Here is a 17,293-nt window from a genome sequence, read left to right as displayed (position 1 = left end):
AACCATTCTGTGATTCTATGTAAAGGCAAGTGGCACCTAAATGACATACTGCTTTCTGAAGCTGAAGTCATTAAGGCGTTAGTGGTTGTGCCATGGTCATTATGTTTCCACTTGTTTTTGCCTTTAAAGATCTTAGGATGGTCAGGATTGTAATCAGAAAGACTGCTTCTCCTAGAGCACAGCTCTATGTTACAAACTCTAATAACCAACGGTTAGCTTTTAAATGACTGAATTGCTAAGTAACCACCCTAAGAGACCGGTATCTCCTTGTTAAGTTATTGGACAATGTGGTTTCATTTTTTATTTTTTTTATTTTTTTTTGTTCTTAATTTTTGTTTGTTGTTGCTGGTTTTTTGTTTGTTTTTAATACAATTAAGGATGTACCCCACAAGAAAAAGCAGAAAGAGTCCTTATGGAAAAAAACAAATATATTGAACACATACCAATCAAATGGTACAGATATGGGACTGGCTTTGATTTCAAAATTTAAGTAGAAATAAAAAAAGATGTAATGCAACAGCTGTTCAATTTCCAAGTCTAAATAGGCACTGTAAAAAGACATTTCCGCTTTCTCCAGCACACATTCCTGTCTAAATGCTCCCACTGTAATCAACTCCTAGGTTCCCAAACAAAAAAAAAAAAGAATCCCTGGGAACATAACCTTAGAGTAAAAGTTAATATCCATCCACCCACCCTCTTACAAAAAAGCAAACAAAAAAATTCCCCCCAAATACAACCTTTCAATGCTGCTGTTTTGACCGGAGCAGAATTGGAGAATTTATAAAGGTTCAAAAGCACCCAAGGCAAGTAGTACAATATAGTTTGTTCACTAACTTGTATTGGAAAGGAGATTAAAAACATTGAGCTCTGCATCTTGGTACATAAAACTGTTGTCCTGAATAAAGAGAAATCTTTCAGAAAAGTTTTACAACTTGGTGGAAGTCCAGGACCCAGCTTTAGGCATCATTAATTGATGGGGTTTAATTCTGACTTGGTTATAACCACTTTTTATATACTGTACATCTACCCTAGTTGGATCAGTGTCTGGAACTGCTCACTGGTGTCCCTTTGAACAACTGTAAACTAAACCATAGTATGCAACTCCATAGGAAGCTAGAGATCAGGTGAATATACAGCCAGTTATATCTCCCCTGCTTCACGCTCTTCTGAGCTCTTCCGATCGGCCATTAGCACTTTCATAAGAACGTTTCTTGTCTTTGAAATCCCGCGGTGACCTCTCTCTTGAGCTTCTATCTTTATCACGCGATGTTCTGTCACGATCTCTTGAACGCTCTTTGTCTCTGGAAGATCTTTCTTTTGAGGATCTGAAAAGTGCCGTAAATTTGAGAATTCAAGTTAGCCACGAATCTGTAGCTATCAAACAGCATTTTGATTTTATGTTTTTCTTCTTTTTCCAACTCAACTTTCGATTGATATAAACAGAAGTGTAGGAGAAGACATCAGAAATCATTCTACTCTTCTCTCTTTCCTACTTCCCATTTCAAAAGACAAACATTGTTAGAGGCAGAATTTAATCTGCATTTATTAGAGAGCCCAGATTAAGGTCACTGTGCTTCACTGAATCTCTTATTTCCAACCTCCGCCCTCAAGCTTGCACTAACAGAAGTTTAATTGAAATTTCTCATCTGTAGTCTCTAGCTTGAGAAGCGTATCTAGCCTCTCTCAGATATATAAATTACAAACTTAAAAAACATGTTTAAAAATGGGAGTTTGATTAAAAGCAGTGAGAAATCAACTTGCACAATTCTGGAATGAGGCTATTGCACGACAAATATCAAACACATCCGTAATCTGTGCTACAATTAGGTTTTGTTAGAAGAATTATCCCTTGTGTGATTTTGCAGTGTTGGGGTGGTGTCATTTTTAGGTATTTTACTCTGATAACAGGCTTTTCCAAAACATTTGCAATGGAGCCAGAAAAGAGCTGTTCTGTTAAACAATCCATGTAGTTTTAAATTAAATGAGCTACCTGTACTGGAAAAAAACCAGATTAGACATCCTCCTCTATATTCCCTCATCGAATACACCTAAGCCTGTTGTTGAAAAAAAAAAATAATCACATTTTCATTTTAAGATGTACTGCAATCATAAAAGATTCTAATACACACTTTCACAGAAAAATCTTAACAGCATGCTATAAAGCTAGCCACTAGTTTCTTAGTCAAAAAATCTGGTGTACTGGACAGTGAGACTGCACTCTCTCCAGTTACAGAAAGTTACTGTCATCACCTTAAAACTCAAGTCTGCAAAATGCTCCTACACCAATTTCCTTTTATAAGCTTACAAAGAAGTGACCTTTCATTTCAGTTCCTCAGCTGTAAAGACTGATCCACAGGCATTATTCCTAGTCCACAAACTACATGTCAAAAAAGAAGAGGAGCTACATGCCAAATAAGAAGTTAATACTGGAATTAGTAGAGCTGCTTCACAAGTATTTTGTGCTGCAAGTTCCCTGAAGAAGTAACGATGCTTCCAAACTGGCTGACTTGGGCTAACTCTCGTAATTAATCCTAGGCTAGGCAGATAGGTACGACGTGATGCCATCCACAGCTTTGGCTTTTCGTTCAACACATTTTTTGAGGAATATAAGATGCATTCATCCGGCCGTCCCATCTCTCTACAGGTGAGTCTCTAATCAGTTGACAAGAAGGAAGACTGGCTCTACTGAATCGAAGCATAGCGATCTGAAAGTTTAAGTCTTCTGCTTGCTAAAGCAATTGTATAGAATTAAAATACCATTCCTGCCTTTTTCGAGGGCAAGGTATAGCCTTTAGAATCAGAGCCTCTACTAGACTTCCATTATCTAGAAGCTTGAAAGGCATTACTTCCCAACTGATCAAGTGGGTTCTTCAGCAGAAACTGACCCCTTCACCAGATACGTGGGCAGCATCCACACTGTCATGTTCACCAACTATGAATCGTGCTGTAGTATGTGATACTGGTTCCAAGACAGTATCTGTGGATAGTCGACTGCATTGGGTCTCAGGACAAAAAAAAATTCGTAAGTAGTCTTGGACAAAAACCCCGGGGCAGCCTTGGCAGTAGCTACAGTTTCAAAACCTTCCAAGGGGTGAGATGTTTGACTAAATGGGCCTGTGCTCCCCTCTGGCTTTGTCCAAAAGAAAAAAAAAAAAAAGGAAGCCTGCACTTCTCTGCCACAGCAGAGAATTAGCATAGGGCTAGAATATTCTGTTGTCAACCAGGATCTGAAAGATATAAAAAAAAAAATCTAAATACTAACAGTGGGATCTATCTCACGCAGCTTTAAATGTCTGCAGTGTAGACATCTAAGCTAGTCAGCCAGATTTCCTTAACAGTCAGCAGAAGAAATAGACACTTTAAGGCACGATTTGTCTCATCTTAAAATAGACACAAAACCACGTCAGATGAGTCTGTAACGAGACTCACGAGACCTACATCTGACCTAGTCAGCTAAAGCCAGGTGAAACGAAGCCCCACCCTATGACTTCAGGTACTCTGTCCACCCACTGTCGGTACGGGACTACATCAGCCCTTGTCCCACGAACCCTTGTAAGCGAGCTCAAGCGTACTGACACAACCATCTCTCAATTCACCCACCTTTAGGTCTGCTGTCATGATTGATCTTATCATCCAGCATGTGTCTCAACATCTAACTGCAAACACTCACCTTCTCATTGCAAATCAATCAGCACAAATTACATATTTTGTTTCTAATGAGATGAAAGATGATTCATTTTGGTTATTTGGAACTCACAGCTAACAGCAAGGAAAAGCAGGACTTTATTTAGACCTGCTCTTGATAAGCCAGTAATCCAAGCCTGGGTAGACCTAGGGCTCCTATTACCTTAGGCACGTTGCTGTTATCACTAGATGGCTTCCCATTATCTTAGACACGTGGCTGCTATTGCCAGATACTTCGTGTATGTTCAGTCATTCCGACAGAGCGTGGAGGCCTGCTCCTTATATTGATAAATTTGAAATGAGATCCCAGCCATTAAGAGATTTAAATCTATCCATCTGTTCACAGGGTGAATGACGATACAGGTTAAAGAAAATGCATTTGTCAGACAAATGTATGTATTTGTAGCGTCTCCTCAGATACAGCACACAATAAACATCCCTTTACTTTCAGAATGAAGTACGCCTGAGAGGTGGCAGGTTTTCATTCTACGTGAAAGGCTGTTAGGAAAATACTTTCTGAAGAAGGGCGGACAGGAAAACCAGAAGGAACTGCATGGTTGCTGCAAACAACAATACTCAGCACATGTTTGCCTGTGATAATGTTGTCACACAGAACAAAATGGGAAAATGACTTCCAGAAGGACACCAAGAGTTTCCCCAGTAAGGAGTCCAATTGTCTAGTATGCTTACGTGTTGAAGTCATAATGGATGTGATCAAACTGAAAAACACCCAGACTCATAAATAGCTTTTACATCAGGACTCTGCAGCCTACTATAACTGTCTTTTACGGTACTTTAACCAACCCTCCCCCCCAACCCCCCAAAATCACACCGAAGGCCTTAGGTTAACATAAAACGATGCAACTCTTCCCACGTAGCAACCACAACTCCACACTTCTCTTAAGGCTCTAGAAGAAGCAGCACCATGGGCTGCCACTGCTGCAGCTATCAGTCGTCTTTCTGTTGGTTCTGGTGTCGGACTCTGCTCTTCCGCAAGAGTTTGGCAAAAGCACCACCTTCCCCAGATCTGAATTTATGTGGTTATTCAAAACCAAAAGGTCACAATTCTTTCCTGAAGAAGATAACTTGCTGGAGTGTGTCTTTTATTTTCCAGACTATTCTTGGCTGGAATTTCTTGGACAACTGAGTGTTTTCAGCTTAAGGAAGGCATGCTTGAATAAAAGTATCTCATATCAGGATTTTAAGAAATTCCTCCAAAAAAAAAATAATTAAGAAATAGGATTTGGCAACGAGTAATTCCCTGGACTAGAAAAAGAGTTCTTAGCAGACAACGAAGTATAATACACTTGAGCCCGCAAGTTTAGCTTTATTTGGGATTCTGGCATCAACAGTGGTGTCGTGTTCAATAGAAAGACTTCTCCCACATTCATGGGAAAAGCAGCTCTAATGGTTGGAAGGGCATCTCTAAAAATGAGGCATCCAGCCTGCCTGCAAGGTCAATAGCTATCCTCGTCCCAGTGCAGCAAGGTCACAGCTCTCAGGATTCCTCAGTCTCTTGAAAACAAAACATACATACTTTAAGGGCAAAAATTTTGCTTGATCTTGGAGAAATAAGAGGTATGAGCTGCTAATGATGGCACAGCATTTTTTTCCCTCAAGTTAGCAGTAATGCAAAGCTCTTATTTGTGCCAAGGATTCTTCCAACACACGTGTGTCATTCCTTCAGGGCAGGAACTGACATCAGGAGAAATATTTCCAGTACTGAGTATCATAAGGTTGAAATCCTGTGCCCCAAAGTATGTTCTATTTTTTAACTCATGCACACAAAACAAGGTTTGAAGGGCTTATCCTTTGACAGCATCTTGCCAAAGGGCACGGACTTCACCTTCAAATCACCTTGCGCTTTTTCAATTCACCTTTGGCAGCTGAGATCGACAGGTTTACTGTTATATGGATAGGACCAATGGTCCACACCATTTCCTTGTTCTTACGTATTTCTCTGCCAACATACAGAAGACAACACATCACTTGCGCTGTGCGTATCATACTGGAGAGTTTGAACAACTACGATGAGAATCCCGGAACAATCAATCAGTATAGTTTTCTTTGAAGGACTGAAATTGAGTCTTGCAAGGTTGGACTTCAAAGTTGAAGAATTAAAGACAATTTGAGCATATGTTCTATACATTGGTTCATCCAAGTCAACAGATGTGTTGGTTCAAAGGAAAATGTTTGTTTTAAGACCGACAAACTACAGGTTTGAAGATTTGCTAATCTGCCACTGTGAATTCCTTGAAGAGAGGCATGCTCTTTAGGATAACTGTGACAACAGGTTACAATCGAGATGGAAATTGCCGAGTCTGAAATAGTGACTTTAGGACATTAAAGAACACCCTGAAGAATTTTAAATACCAGACATTACTGATTATATCAACTAGAGTGCTGGACATTTGAGTTTTATCCATCTGCAACAGAAATAAGGAAACAAAAGAGACTTGGATTAACCCTGTCTTCGGTGCTCCCTTACAGAGCACAATGGGACTTCCTACTCCATGAAGAAAAAAAGCTCATTTTTAGGGCAAAGAGCCCATGAGATACTTGAACACATTCAACACATATTTCTCCATCTTTGGTGATTTAACTCCTAAAATCATTTGAATTATAAACCCTGCATGTGTGGCCACTTCAAAACCAGACCTTTTCTCTTCTTGCAAGTTGACGCTCTGTCAGGGTTTTGAGACTGGGCACCCCGTCCACTGTACTGCACTCAAAGCTATGCCACAGTGGCTAACCTATACAGGAAAGGAATCCTGGTTATGAGCAGACCTCCCTACCAGATGCCTCGTTGTGCAATTCCAACACTCTTCTAAATTACGCTTACCTCACTCATCTAAAATAAGTCAGCAAATCCTCAGGAGCAGACAGCGATTGAGTCATTCAAAAGCAACAGCCCCAGACTGCTCACTGCAGTAATCCTTCAATGAGGGCTCGAGACACTTTCCTTGCAAAACAACATCTTCTGATGAAATCCGACAAATTTATTTTCAGGCATATTAAAACTTGTTTTTATCTAGCGCAGTACTCAACAGACAGGTTCCAATGCTGGCAACAAGAGCCCAAGGGAAAAAACAAATGTCTGACAGTGAGATGACTGCTGATATCCCTGGGTTCAAATGGAGATCAACTGTTTCACTTTCTACACTGCAGGAATCTGGTAATATCATCAACTTGACATCAATACCTCGTATCTCTTGTCCAAAACAGAGAGAATATATAACCCTATTATTTTTATTAAAAAAAAAAGTCACTATGGTATGTCAAATCATAAATATGCTAAAGGTGTAACTGAAATCTGACGCAGTCTCAAAACGTGTTTAAATTACCAAGTGGTAAATGTAAACTTAATTTAGTGTAAAAATTCTCATCATGCATCTAGGAAAAGCCATTTATTTCTAGGTCAACATTTACCTCTTTTTGGAGCTGCGTTCTCGGCTTCTCTCCCTGGAACTATGCCTGCTTCTATGATGGCTGCGACTCCGGCTGCGGCTGTTAGAGCGAGACCTGTGACGATGGCGTTTCTCACGGGATTTGGAGCGAGTTCTTCTCTTTCGTTCCCGGGAGGCTGAGCGAGACCGATGCCTGCGGCGATCTCGGGACCTAGATCTAGGAACAGAAAGGACTCAAACCAGACACCGCATTCACCAGCTACTTCTATCAGTGTACTGTGAATATTATGCACTCTGCGCATAAGCAAATCTGTATACAGAATGGTCTGCAGTGTTGAGAGCTACTGCATTGTCCTATCACAGGCAAACAGAGAGGGGGAAGCAACATTAGAAATCCTGCAAACTCCTTTGTGACTAATGCAGACAATTTTACAGTTAATTCATGACTGTATGTATGGTTACAGCATAGCCAATTCAGGCTTCTTAAAGTAATCAAAAATACGGGGAAAAAAAAAATCTACAGTTTTATTTTTAAAATCTCGTCTTTATCAGGCAAAGTTGTAGAACATCATGATGCAGTGACAGGGATCATCTGCCAGAACCTATGTATTATGATGTTCTGAGAAAACAGGACTACATCCCTCCCCATAGCTACGACAATAAAACTAGTCTGGAAGGTTCTAAACACCATACAAATTCATGATTTTGTTTTATTAAAATCACTTTGCAGTAATACCTCACTGGTGACCTTCAAACTGTGTAGGCTGGGAAGGAAACTTGTACTATTGATCTGTTGAGAGTTAACCTGGTGCTTAGGATTTTCAAAACATGAGTTTTCACCGAAAGGTATTAACCGTAAGCTTTTGTTTTGAAGAAAGAGCAATTCTCTGTGTTCTAAACATTATTTAGGACAAAAGTTGCATTGTAGTAGCCACAAAATAGACATACATGTATAAACTCAGTAGCATGGTGCTAAATACTGTATAAACACACAGAGAGATGACTTAGTTTAAGATGTCCATCTTTACAGACAAATAGTGCTAGACAAACTCATCATATTCCAGCTTGTGAAAGGCTGGCTTCACTGATCGTATTCCTCGTCTGCAGATTTATATACCTTTTGGTATGCTTGCTGTGGGATCTGGACCTGAAACAAATGGAGAATAGTAAATCAAATTTTTCTTACAGAATCTTAGTATCAAATAAAGTACAAATTAGTAGTAATAAACCAGACTAGTTGACCTGTTATTCTATTTCTTATTTTACTAGCAATTGTTTAAAAGCCTTTTATTTGACGTTAACAACTTTGTAGCATATTTACCAGGAAACACATCCCTGTGACAACTGTTGGTTTTTTATTTTTGAGCCCACCATAGTACAACCCCGAAAGAATACCTAATCTGCTTTTTTTATCCCCACCCCTCCCACAGAATTTGAGCTTACAGTTCAAGTCAGTACTCCCTTCTTTCTTGTCAGGCGTGTATTACCAGACTGCAACACTGTTAACCTCTGAAGCTAACACGCCCAGAGAACTGCAGTTCAGACTCCATTCCACTCCAGCCCCACAAGGCCTGGAAGCAACTATTTCATAGAGGAACAGGGAATTACTTTCCTCAGTCGTACACTGAACTACTTCCACTATAGAAAATTTCTAACATCTATAAAGAAAATATCTAACAGATGTTAGAAACTCACATGTGTGTAAGCTCACATCTGCCAGGTCTCAAAACAAGGCATACACCTGAAAATTATCTCATTTAAAGGCCATTTGTTCAAATATGTAGAGACACTTCTATCTGTAGTTTTTAAAAAGGTTTTCTATGAAAACAATTCAGGTTTTAGAGTTACGACATAAAATTCACTCTCAATCCTTCTAAGTTTCCAAGGAATGCAAACTATTGTGATTCTGCAGATTTAGAAATGTGTATGAACTACGTCATAGGTTTCTCATTAAATTTAAATAGGTCATTATGTATATGCAATTAAAATAGATCCTTACCTCCTTAGTTTCTCCCTTTCTTCTCTTTTCCTCTCCTCTCTACGTTTCAGACGTTCCTGATTTCGTTTCTCCTGTTTATCAGCCACAATCCTCTAGAAGCAAAGGAACATATTCATTAAGCTACATTTCAAAATTTTTCAGATGAAGGTGCTAAAAAATAATCTAGACAGTTAATGTTCAGTTCTTTCCCTCATGTATATTCCCTTTCCCTTGTGTGTATTATTCCCTCTCTCTTCCTCAGTATATATATTTATTTTTATTTCTCCAAGAAACAGAAGTTATTGCAGAAGAGCTGCAGCAAATAGATGGGTGTTACGCAAAGACCTGAAATACGTAGAGTTATATTAAGTTTTCCATGAAGGGGAATTCAGAGCAGTAAGTCATGCTTTTAATGTGAGGGTTTCCATGCCAATCCTATCATATTTTGGCCACTGGGGAAAGGTAGAAAGGAATCAGAACTGGGAAGAGTTAATTGTTTTATTAACTCCTTCAGCTACGCTGTGACATAAAGAAATCCTTAAAGGACTTGGTTGGGCTAATACCTAGTTTTGAGGCTACTTGTTTCAGTATTGTGAACATGAGATATAATTAGAGAGGATGCTTCAGCTGATAGCCCCCAGGTTGAACTCACTACTACTGGGGACAAGGCACGCTCAGTAGAGGGCCCTCAGATGTGGAACTCACAACTGGAGATCTGGCCAAACCCAAGTCTCGCCACCTTCTGGACATGATGCAAGAAATTCAACTCTTTGTAAAGACCTTCTTCTGAGATGTGGAATTGCCCCAGCAGCATCTTGATTAGATCTCTGAGGAGAGCTCTGAGGAAGGAGGGGATAGTTATTGTTTTCTTTTTTTGTTAGCGAAGTACTTAAAAAGATTATTTTATTGATGCTTTGGGAATGTGAAATAATTATCCATGCATTTTTTTCCCCCGAATGGTGTAAATAATCAGTTATTTCAATCCTTTATGTCAAATTATATCTATACTTCCTTGTACAATATCAGTAACTAAATTACAAGCAAGGTTTCTTCTTCAAGTGACTCCTTGCATAATTTCATGGAGGGATGAGAGGAAGCACACATAATCTGTCCTAGGCATCTAAGGAGGCTCCTACATTTAGGAGTCTAAATTGCCAATACAGTCAACAGAAACAGTTGGACTTTCCAAAGGGTAAGTCATAGTATCCATGCAAGACAGCTGGAATATTATGAAAAATAAACCAAGCCAATTTACTCAAACTCAGTAGCACCATTTTCTGCTTTTAGGGCTTCAACTCATTTAGCTATTGTCTTTAGTGATTTCTACAGTTAAATGCTTAACTGAGCCTTGAACTCCATAATTTGCATATTAAGATCATAAATGGCGTCAGTGTCCAAATCCATCCTCCTGAATACCAGAAGTCTAGAATATAATTCCAGTAACTTTTTGTTCCAGTACACAATTTCTGGTCAAGATAGTGTTGTTTAGAATAATATTCCAACTGAATTTCAAATCTTCAAGCTATAGAGAACATGCAAGCTCCCCGTAACAGCTATTTTAATAGCTAGCCTGACTTCAAGACATACATCTTTTTGCATTCTGACTTTGGATAGCTACAGCCTTGAGTCGTTGGAACTTATTTATTTCATCTATTATCAGTTAAGCTTAAAAGCCTTCAAAAATTACTTAAGGAAAGAGAAATTTTCTTTAGATGTTGGTACCTATAGAACGAAAGTCACCTTCTAATCCTTGTTTAGATAAAACAAACAAATTGAGTTTTAGTCTTTCACTATACAGCAGGCTATTTGAGCTCCAAGCATTTCTGTAGGTCTTTTTTGAAAACTTTGCCATGTGTTATCATCCTCCTTACGTATTCATACCAAAACCGAGGATTTCAACACCAGCCCTAATAACATTTTATCCTAATTAAATAAACAAAGTATCACTCACTCAGGCGCACTACCTGTTTTTGTATTTTCAAGAGCCTCATTATTACTTTTAGCCAATCAACTGTCTACAAGTAAAGTTCATTTGGCTGTTGCCTATGATTGCTAAATATTTTAGCCAATCAACTGTCTACAAGTAAAGTGCATTTGGCTGTTGCCTATGACTGCTAAATACGTTTCAACATCACTGGGTGTCCAAAATACAGTTCTCCACTTTACAAGTAGAACTGCACTCTTTGTTCCCAAGATGCATTACTTTGAACATGTGTTTTCATATACCTCAGTGCAAAAGAGGTCATCTTATCAAATTACCCAGATAACCGATATGAAATTAGAATGTCTGGTGTTCTGTAGAGCAATGAAATCCCAAATTTTAAAGTAACTATGAAAAAATTCACACTCCCAGAAAGACATATTCCATTAAGGTTCCCTGGCAAATAATTAAGCAGGAGCACACATGTATATACACACACAAAAACGTAAGAATGATTTACCCTGAGTTCCTCAAGCTTCTCTCTTATTTCAATAAATCCTAAATGTAGTTTTCCTCCAAAGTGGTCAGCAAGTCGTCGGTCATTGTCATGAAGACCAAGATAAGCCGAGCACACTTCACAGACCCGTAGTTTCTGCTGCTGAAAGCTGGAGGCAGGCATAGAATTCCTGTATACTTCCTAGAAAAAAAAATTTGCTAACTGTTACTTCTCAATGCACAGAAATACAAAAGATAACACTTTACCAAAGATACACTACAAATTGATAACCAAATTCAATGTACACCAGCACACCGTTTAGTTAATTCATAAGGCAACTGTCTCATTAAGATACAAGGCAGGTTCCTTATTTTGAAGACTGGACATACTTAAAAGCAGGACATCAGCAACTGGTTTTGCAAATTAAACAAAATGGGGCGATTACTACCCTGGGGAAGTGGAAGTGAGTATAATTTTAACAGTATAGGAGCGTATTTAAAGGTAGAAACTTTAACTCTACGGCATGCTGCAAAGCAAATTCTTTAGTTTTACATGAAGCAATCAGTTAAGGAAGTGACAGCAGGTAAGACATCCTGCATTACACAGACGTCAACCAATTTACTATTGGATCCTGCCCTCTCCATCCCCCAGGCCTTACACAATCAACTTACCTCTGCTTCTCTCTTCTTTACCCGAGCCTTCTCCACTTCATCCATTACTTTTTGAGATTCTTCCACATTCCCATCAGCTCCAAGCTGTTCTACTTTGGCTAGCAGTTTCCCAATTTCTTCATTCAATTCATGAACTCTTTCAGCCTTGAAAGACAAGGAAAGGTTTAACACAGGAAATGCTGTTAATTATAGAAAACAATCTGAACTACTACCGAGTTATTACATGCAAAATCGGTAGGACAGAATTGAAAGAAACATGCAGAGAGAACTTCTTCAGGTAAAAGTGAAACAGAAACTGCCTCATGTAAAAATACGCAGAGAAAGGCCGAGTTACCAAGTCTATGAGTCTATGTACCGACTCCAGAGCAGGATTTTGTTCAGAAACTTCCAGTTATTCACATTCTGTTGTCTATATCACATAGTCTCGCAAAATTAGTATTTGTACAACCACTCCTCCTAGCACGTGCATATGTGCAGAAAAATGATAAAAAGTTTTTTTCAGTTAGAAGATCTAGAGAAAAGCATGTAAAATTTTGTTTACTTTATGGATGAAGTTTTGATCAAAAAGTCTAAGAATTACTAACATTTGTATTGCATGGTATCACAGAGAGTCAAGTTTCCTGAGCTCAAAAATAGAGATCTCTTCCCTATGTTCTCCTCTCTGTGCTTTAAAGGTAGTTTGGGGAAGGACAGAGAAAACATCTTATTTTTTTCCCCCTCCTCAGTATGAATTCTCAGATGTGATAGCTTGCCAAAGCCTTAAGTTGGCTCCCCAGAAAAACAGACCTTCAAAGAGACTTCAGTAACTAGTTTTATACGCTTACCTTAGCTGCAACTTCAGCACTGATCTCTTCCTGGGTTTCTGCTAGTCTTTTCTTAGCCACCTCTGTTCTCCTGTCACAGTCTGCAATAAATGACTGCAGGTGGTCCATTGCCTAAAACATCAATAAGAACACTGATCAACGCTGTCAAGAACATGAATATTTCATCAGCCTTAACGCTACCCAGGTTTATGAAGATTTAACTTTTCTAAGTTTTTATTAGTGAAACCTTTGTAAGCAATAATCTAGCAGTTTATGGTGACTAATCACATATATTAATACACAACATTTTAAGAACTATGACAACATGTAGACTATGGTTTTAAGTATTTGCAGAAATTTGGAAGTGAATCTGTCTCAAGTCTTCTCTAAGAACAAGTGAGCATTTCTAACGCATTAAAATTCTTCAAAGGATATTCAGGTTCACCTCACCCAGCCAATACATGCAATACTGTAACTTTTTTCACTACGTTTTTAAGCTATTAAGCATATTAACACCATCCCTCCAAACAACAACAAGAAAACCCCCAAACCTTTTTGTCCTAGTGAAGACTAACTTCCTAGTTGGGAGTTCAAAACTGCATTACTCAAACTATGGTGTACTGAGATATAGCATATGATTTCTTATCCCCAATACAAAATGACTTTCTTAAATAAGCACAGAATTTAAGACTCTCTTCAAAGAACACACCGCCTTAACATTTGCTTGCTGTTTGATAACACTAAGACAACATCCAGGTTTATCATAATTTGTTCTGTGGAAGGCTGTTAACAGTTCTACCTAGAGATGCTAGAGATGACTACCAATACAAATTAAATACTTGCATATAATCATGAAGAGGCATGTATCTTTTATGTAACTGTGCCAAGGGTTTCTCTGCCTCTTTCTATAAAATTACTTTCCAAAAGCTTTCCTTCTGTGTCTACCAAAACTTAACTTTGGTCGCACAGTTTATCGACCTAGGTACACAAATTATGCTTCGTCTCCACCATTAAGACAAAATACATACATCAAGCTCAAAGAAGAAATCTTGATCTTTGGATGCTATTTCATAGTCTGCCCTTAATGCCAGGTCATGCACCTTCAGACATTCTCCAAGGTCCATTCTCTGAAAAGAGACAGAGGGAAAGTGGTACCACTTGAATGAAGTTAGCATGATTTTGTTTAACAGTCAAATATTCTGAAGCAAATAATTTCCCCTGTGGGAATGAAAGGACAGTTTAATAAAGCTATAAGACAATACCAGATCTTTAATAAACATGCACGAATTGGGAAATAATAAAAGCAGAGAGAATGAACAGTTTATCTTATCACGATGGCTGTCTGCATTGCAAAGTATCATTAATGTCCTGCAAAAACGTTTTTTTTTAGTAAAAGTTCAAAAAAGTGACTGAAGTGGGACATCCTGTATTGAATTAAAACAGCCCAGGAGAGCCACATTCCCTGCAAATAACTGGCAATTAAATGGTCAAATGCTTGATTTGAACTGTCTGCACGCTCTGTGATCTGTGTTCCAGTTATATACACCACCTGAAATAGCTACAGCCACAGCACCACTGTAAGTGCTGCTTAAAAACCGTTCTTGAAGCATTTCAAGTGAGATAGCCAAAATACAAATCCCAGCAAAACAATTTGCAGATGAGTGAAGAAGAACCAAGTGTTGGACTACATTCAAGAACCAGGGAAGAAAAAGTACAGATACTTTACTTGTAATCTAAAACCATTCCAGAAAGGGCAGGAAGGAAGAATAAACTTAAAATCTAAGTAGGCTGCATCACTAACCCTGCATACACCACCACTGAGTGCCCAGAATCTTCTTAGGTAACAAATACTGGTTTTAAATTGAAATTTGCATACCACACAGCATAAGGAATTCTAATTCAATCTGTTCTCTGAAAATGTGTTTGGTGATCAAGACAAAATGACATGCACATGATCAAAACAAATAAACAAAACCCCCACAAACAACAACAAAAAAACCCAAAACAAAGCAACCCCCAAACTCAATTTGTAATGGAAACAAAACTGAACAAAACCAAGGCACTCTCTCTGCAAAAGCACAGGCTGATGTATAATCATTGAAAGTGATTATTATTTGCGTCACTTACAGTTTCGGTTAAGCCTGCTCTTGGCACTGCTCACTTAATATTAAGAAAAATTAATCCTTTCTCAACACTGAAAGCATATAACGAAAGTCGAACTCTGACAGAAAAAGCTGTTACTGTTGTAGTTGAATAACAGTTTTAGAACCAAATCTAAAATAATTAATAACTTGTGCTGTGAGTTTTGTAAATAAAAGATGAGTGTTAACTCAGACAGAAACTGCTGCAAGTCTGATCTGAGCCAAATGAGTGCTTTTTTTAACTAAAAAAATACTTGCATTTAAGTAGCAATTCAAGACTCACAAGTACAGTAAAAAACCACCAAACATCACTGCTTTCAACATCTCAAATAATCAGTTAGACATTCCAACAAACTCATGAAAGTAATTTTTATGGAAGTTGTTGGTTTATTTCAAATGCTGGGGACAGAAAGAACACGTTAAAACACAGCATTTTGAACTTGAAAGTTTCTGATAAACTGTAGTTATTTAAATACCCTTCAGCCACCATAAATCTGTTTTTCGGAAAACATTTAATTGCAATGCAGAAGAAAAAGATTAGCTTTCCTTTTGCAACTACACAGGACCTGGGCAGTTTTGTTAACTGATACAAATCCACAGAGACCTTGAAGCAATGTATTACACAGATCTATTTCCAAGTCATGAGATGCTGACATCATTTAAACTGCAGCGCTCTTTCAGGAAAGTATTTCAGTTCTAAGAAAGCAGTATGAAAGAAATTTTAGAATTAACTGAAAATTAGACACTTAAAAATCCTCCTAAAATTGTGAAAACTTTGGCTTTACGCTGATTGATCACTTGTACTGACAAACTTAAAAATCCTCCTAAAATTGTGAAAACCTTGGCTTTACGCTGATTGATCACTTGTATTTAGGGTTAAACTCTTAAAACTCGAGGCCAATCCTGTTTAAGTGAAGTACTCCAGTTGTAAATGCACAGACAAGGCCAGCAACACACTTTAATCGATCTGAACACAATGACAAAAAGCCTGAAACACATCCACCATAGCATCAGAAAAACGTTATGGGAATATGCATTCTACATACACTTTGAATAAATGCATGAAATAAACTTCCATCACACTCTAAAAAAACCAGCACCCCCATGACACTACCATGACACACCGTTCACTTTACACGTGTTTTATGCTGCTGCTCTCTCTATTCGGGTTGGATTTGCCCTCCTCAAGACAGTACATTTTCTGATTTCTTTTCTTCTTACTGGGAATTGTAAATGCCTAGCCCGAAAGGATGGCAATTACTCTGAGCCAGCATTACTACTGAAAAAATCTTCTGTCCTCCCTTTATCACTGCGCTGTGCCACCCCATGCTGGCACATCTGCCTGTGCAGTTGAACACAATCTGGGTACTGACTGGGTAAAACGTATCTTAGCAAAACAAAACCAGAGGCAATTTTTTAGCAGTGTACCTTTGCCCAATTTGTCAGGCAGCCACACAAATGGATGAGCTGACAATACGTAGGGGGCAATGTAATGGTGGACATAAGCAGCTAGGATCTCTCGCAGTATTGAGATGCCATGTCAGAAACTCTTGAATAACTTCACTAATATTAGTGGCAATTTTGGGGGATGAGGGGGGCGTTACGGAGGATTTCTTTTTGTTAGATGTCTCAATCAGAAGACAGGAAATTTTGGCTCCCCTTCCCCTCTTTGATCCAGAGTGAAGCCTTATAAATACTCACGTGGCATAACAGACAGGGAGCAAGAACAAGCAGGTACAAGAGAAAAGATTCTTTTCCATTGGCTTTGCTGCTAAAGAAATTACATCATTGTTGAAACTGCTCCATAACACAGCCTGTACTGGCCTTGGCTAATCCTTTGAAAGCACCTTTGCAGAAATATTACTACTAAATGTCCGTCTTAAAAGTTCTATGAGCAAACCCCAATGCAGAGAGACATATAAAAAAACCCCAAACTCAAACCTCTTAAACCAGTTTGCCTATTATATGCAAAATCGGGCTAAAAAGGACTTCTGCTGGTATAAGTTATGCAGCATCGGGCAAAGAATTCATCTTGGGGATGATTCATTACTGTCAGAAGTCTATGCTGGATCAGGACTGCAGAGGACCTCAATAAGTACAGAGCAGCTCCTATTGTAGTTTGGCTCACCTGGTTAACTGAATATGAATTAATATGAATTAATATGAATTAATATGAATCACAGACCGGCTGG

At 38.5% G+C, this 17,293-nt stretch overlaps 1 protein-coding gene across 1 annotated transcript in view; it reads right to left on the bottom strand.

Moving 5' to 3' along the window:
• Positions 1 to 413: 413 nt before the first annotated feature.
• The window catches only part of LOC104169487 (putative RNA-binding protein Luc7-like 2), a 27,211-nt gene continuing 10,331 nt past the window's right edge, over positions 414 to 17,293 (bottom strand). Inside the window, exons 3-10 of the mRNA XM_009710412.1 lie at positions 13,989 to 14,087; positions 12,982 to 13,092; positions 12,158 to 12,301; positions 11,511 to 11,687; positions 9,091 to 9,182; positions 8,209 to 8,238; positions 7,114 to 7,308; positions 414 to 1,325 (exon numbers count right to left, since the gene is read on the bottom strand). Coding sequence (XP_009708714.1) covers positions 1,157 to 1,325; positions 7,114 to 7,308; positions 8,209 to 8,238; positions 9,091 to 9,182; positions 11,511 to 11,687; positions 12,158 to 12,301; positions 12,982 to 13,092; positions 13,989 to 14,084 — 1,014 coding nt within the window. The 5' untranslated portion in view covers positions 14,085 to 14,087 and the 3' untranslated portion in view covers positions 414 to 1,156. The remainder of the gene's footprint in view (positions 1,326 to 7,113; positions 7,309 to 8,208; positions 8,239 to 9,090; positions 9,183 to 11,510; positions 11,688 to 12,157; positions 12,302 to 12,981; positions 13,093 to 13,988; positions 14,088 to 17,293) is intronic.

This window comes from Cariama cristata, unplaced genomic scaffold (assembly GCF_000690535.1).
Source record: "Cariama cristata isolate BGI_N322 unplaced genomic scaffold, ASM69053v1 scaffold21101, whole genome shotgun sequence".
NCBI lineage: Eukaryota > Metazoa > Chordata > Aves > Cariamiformes > Cariamidae > Cariama > Cariama cristata.
This window is presented reverse-complemented; position numbering and strand designations above follow the sequence as displayed.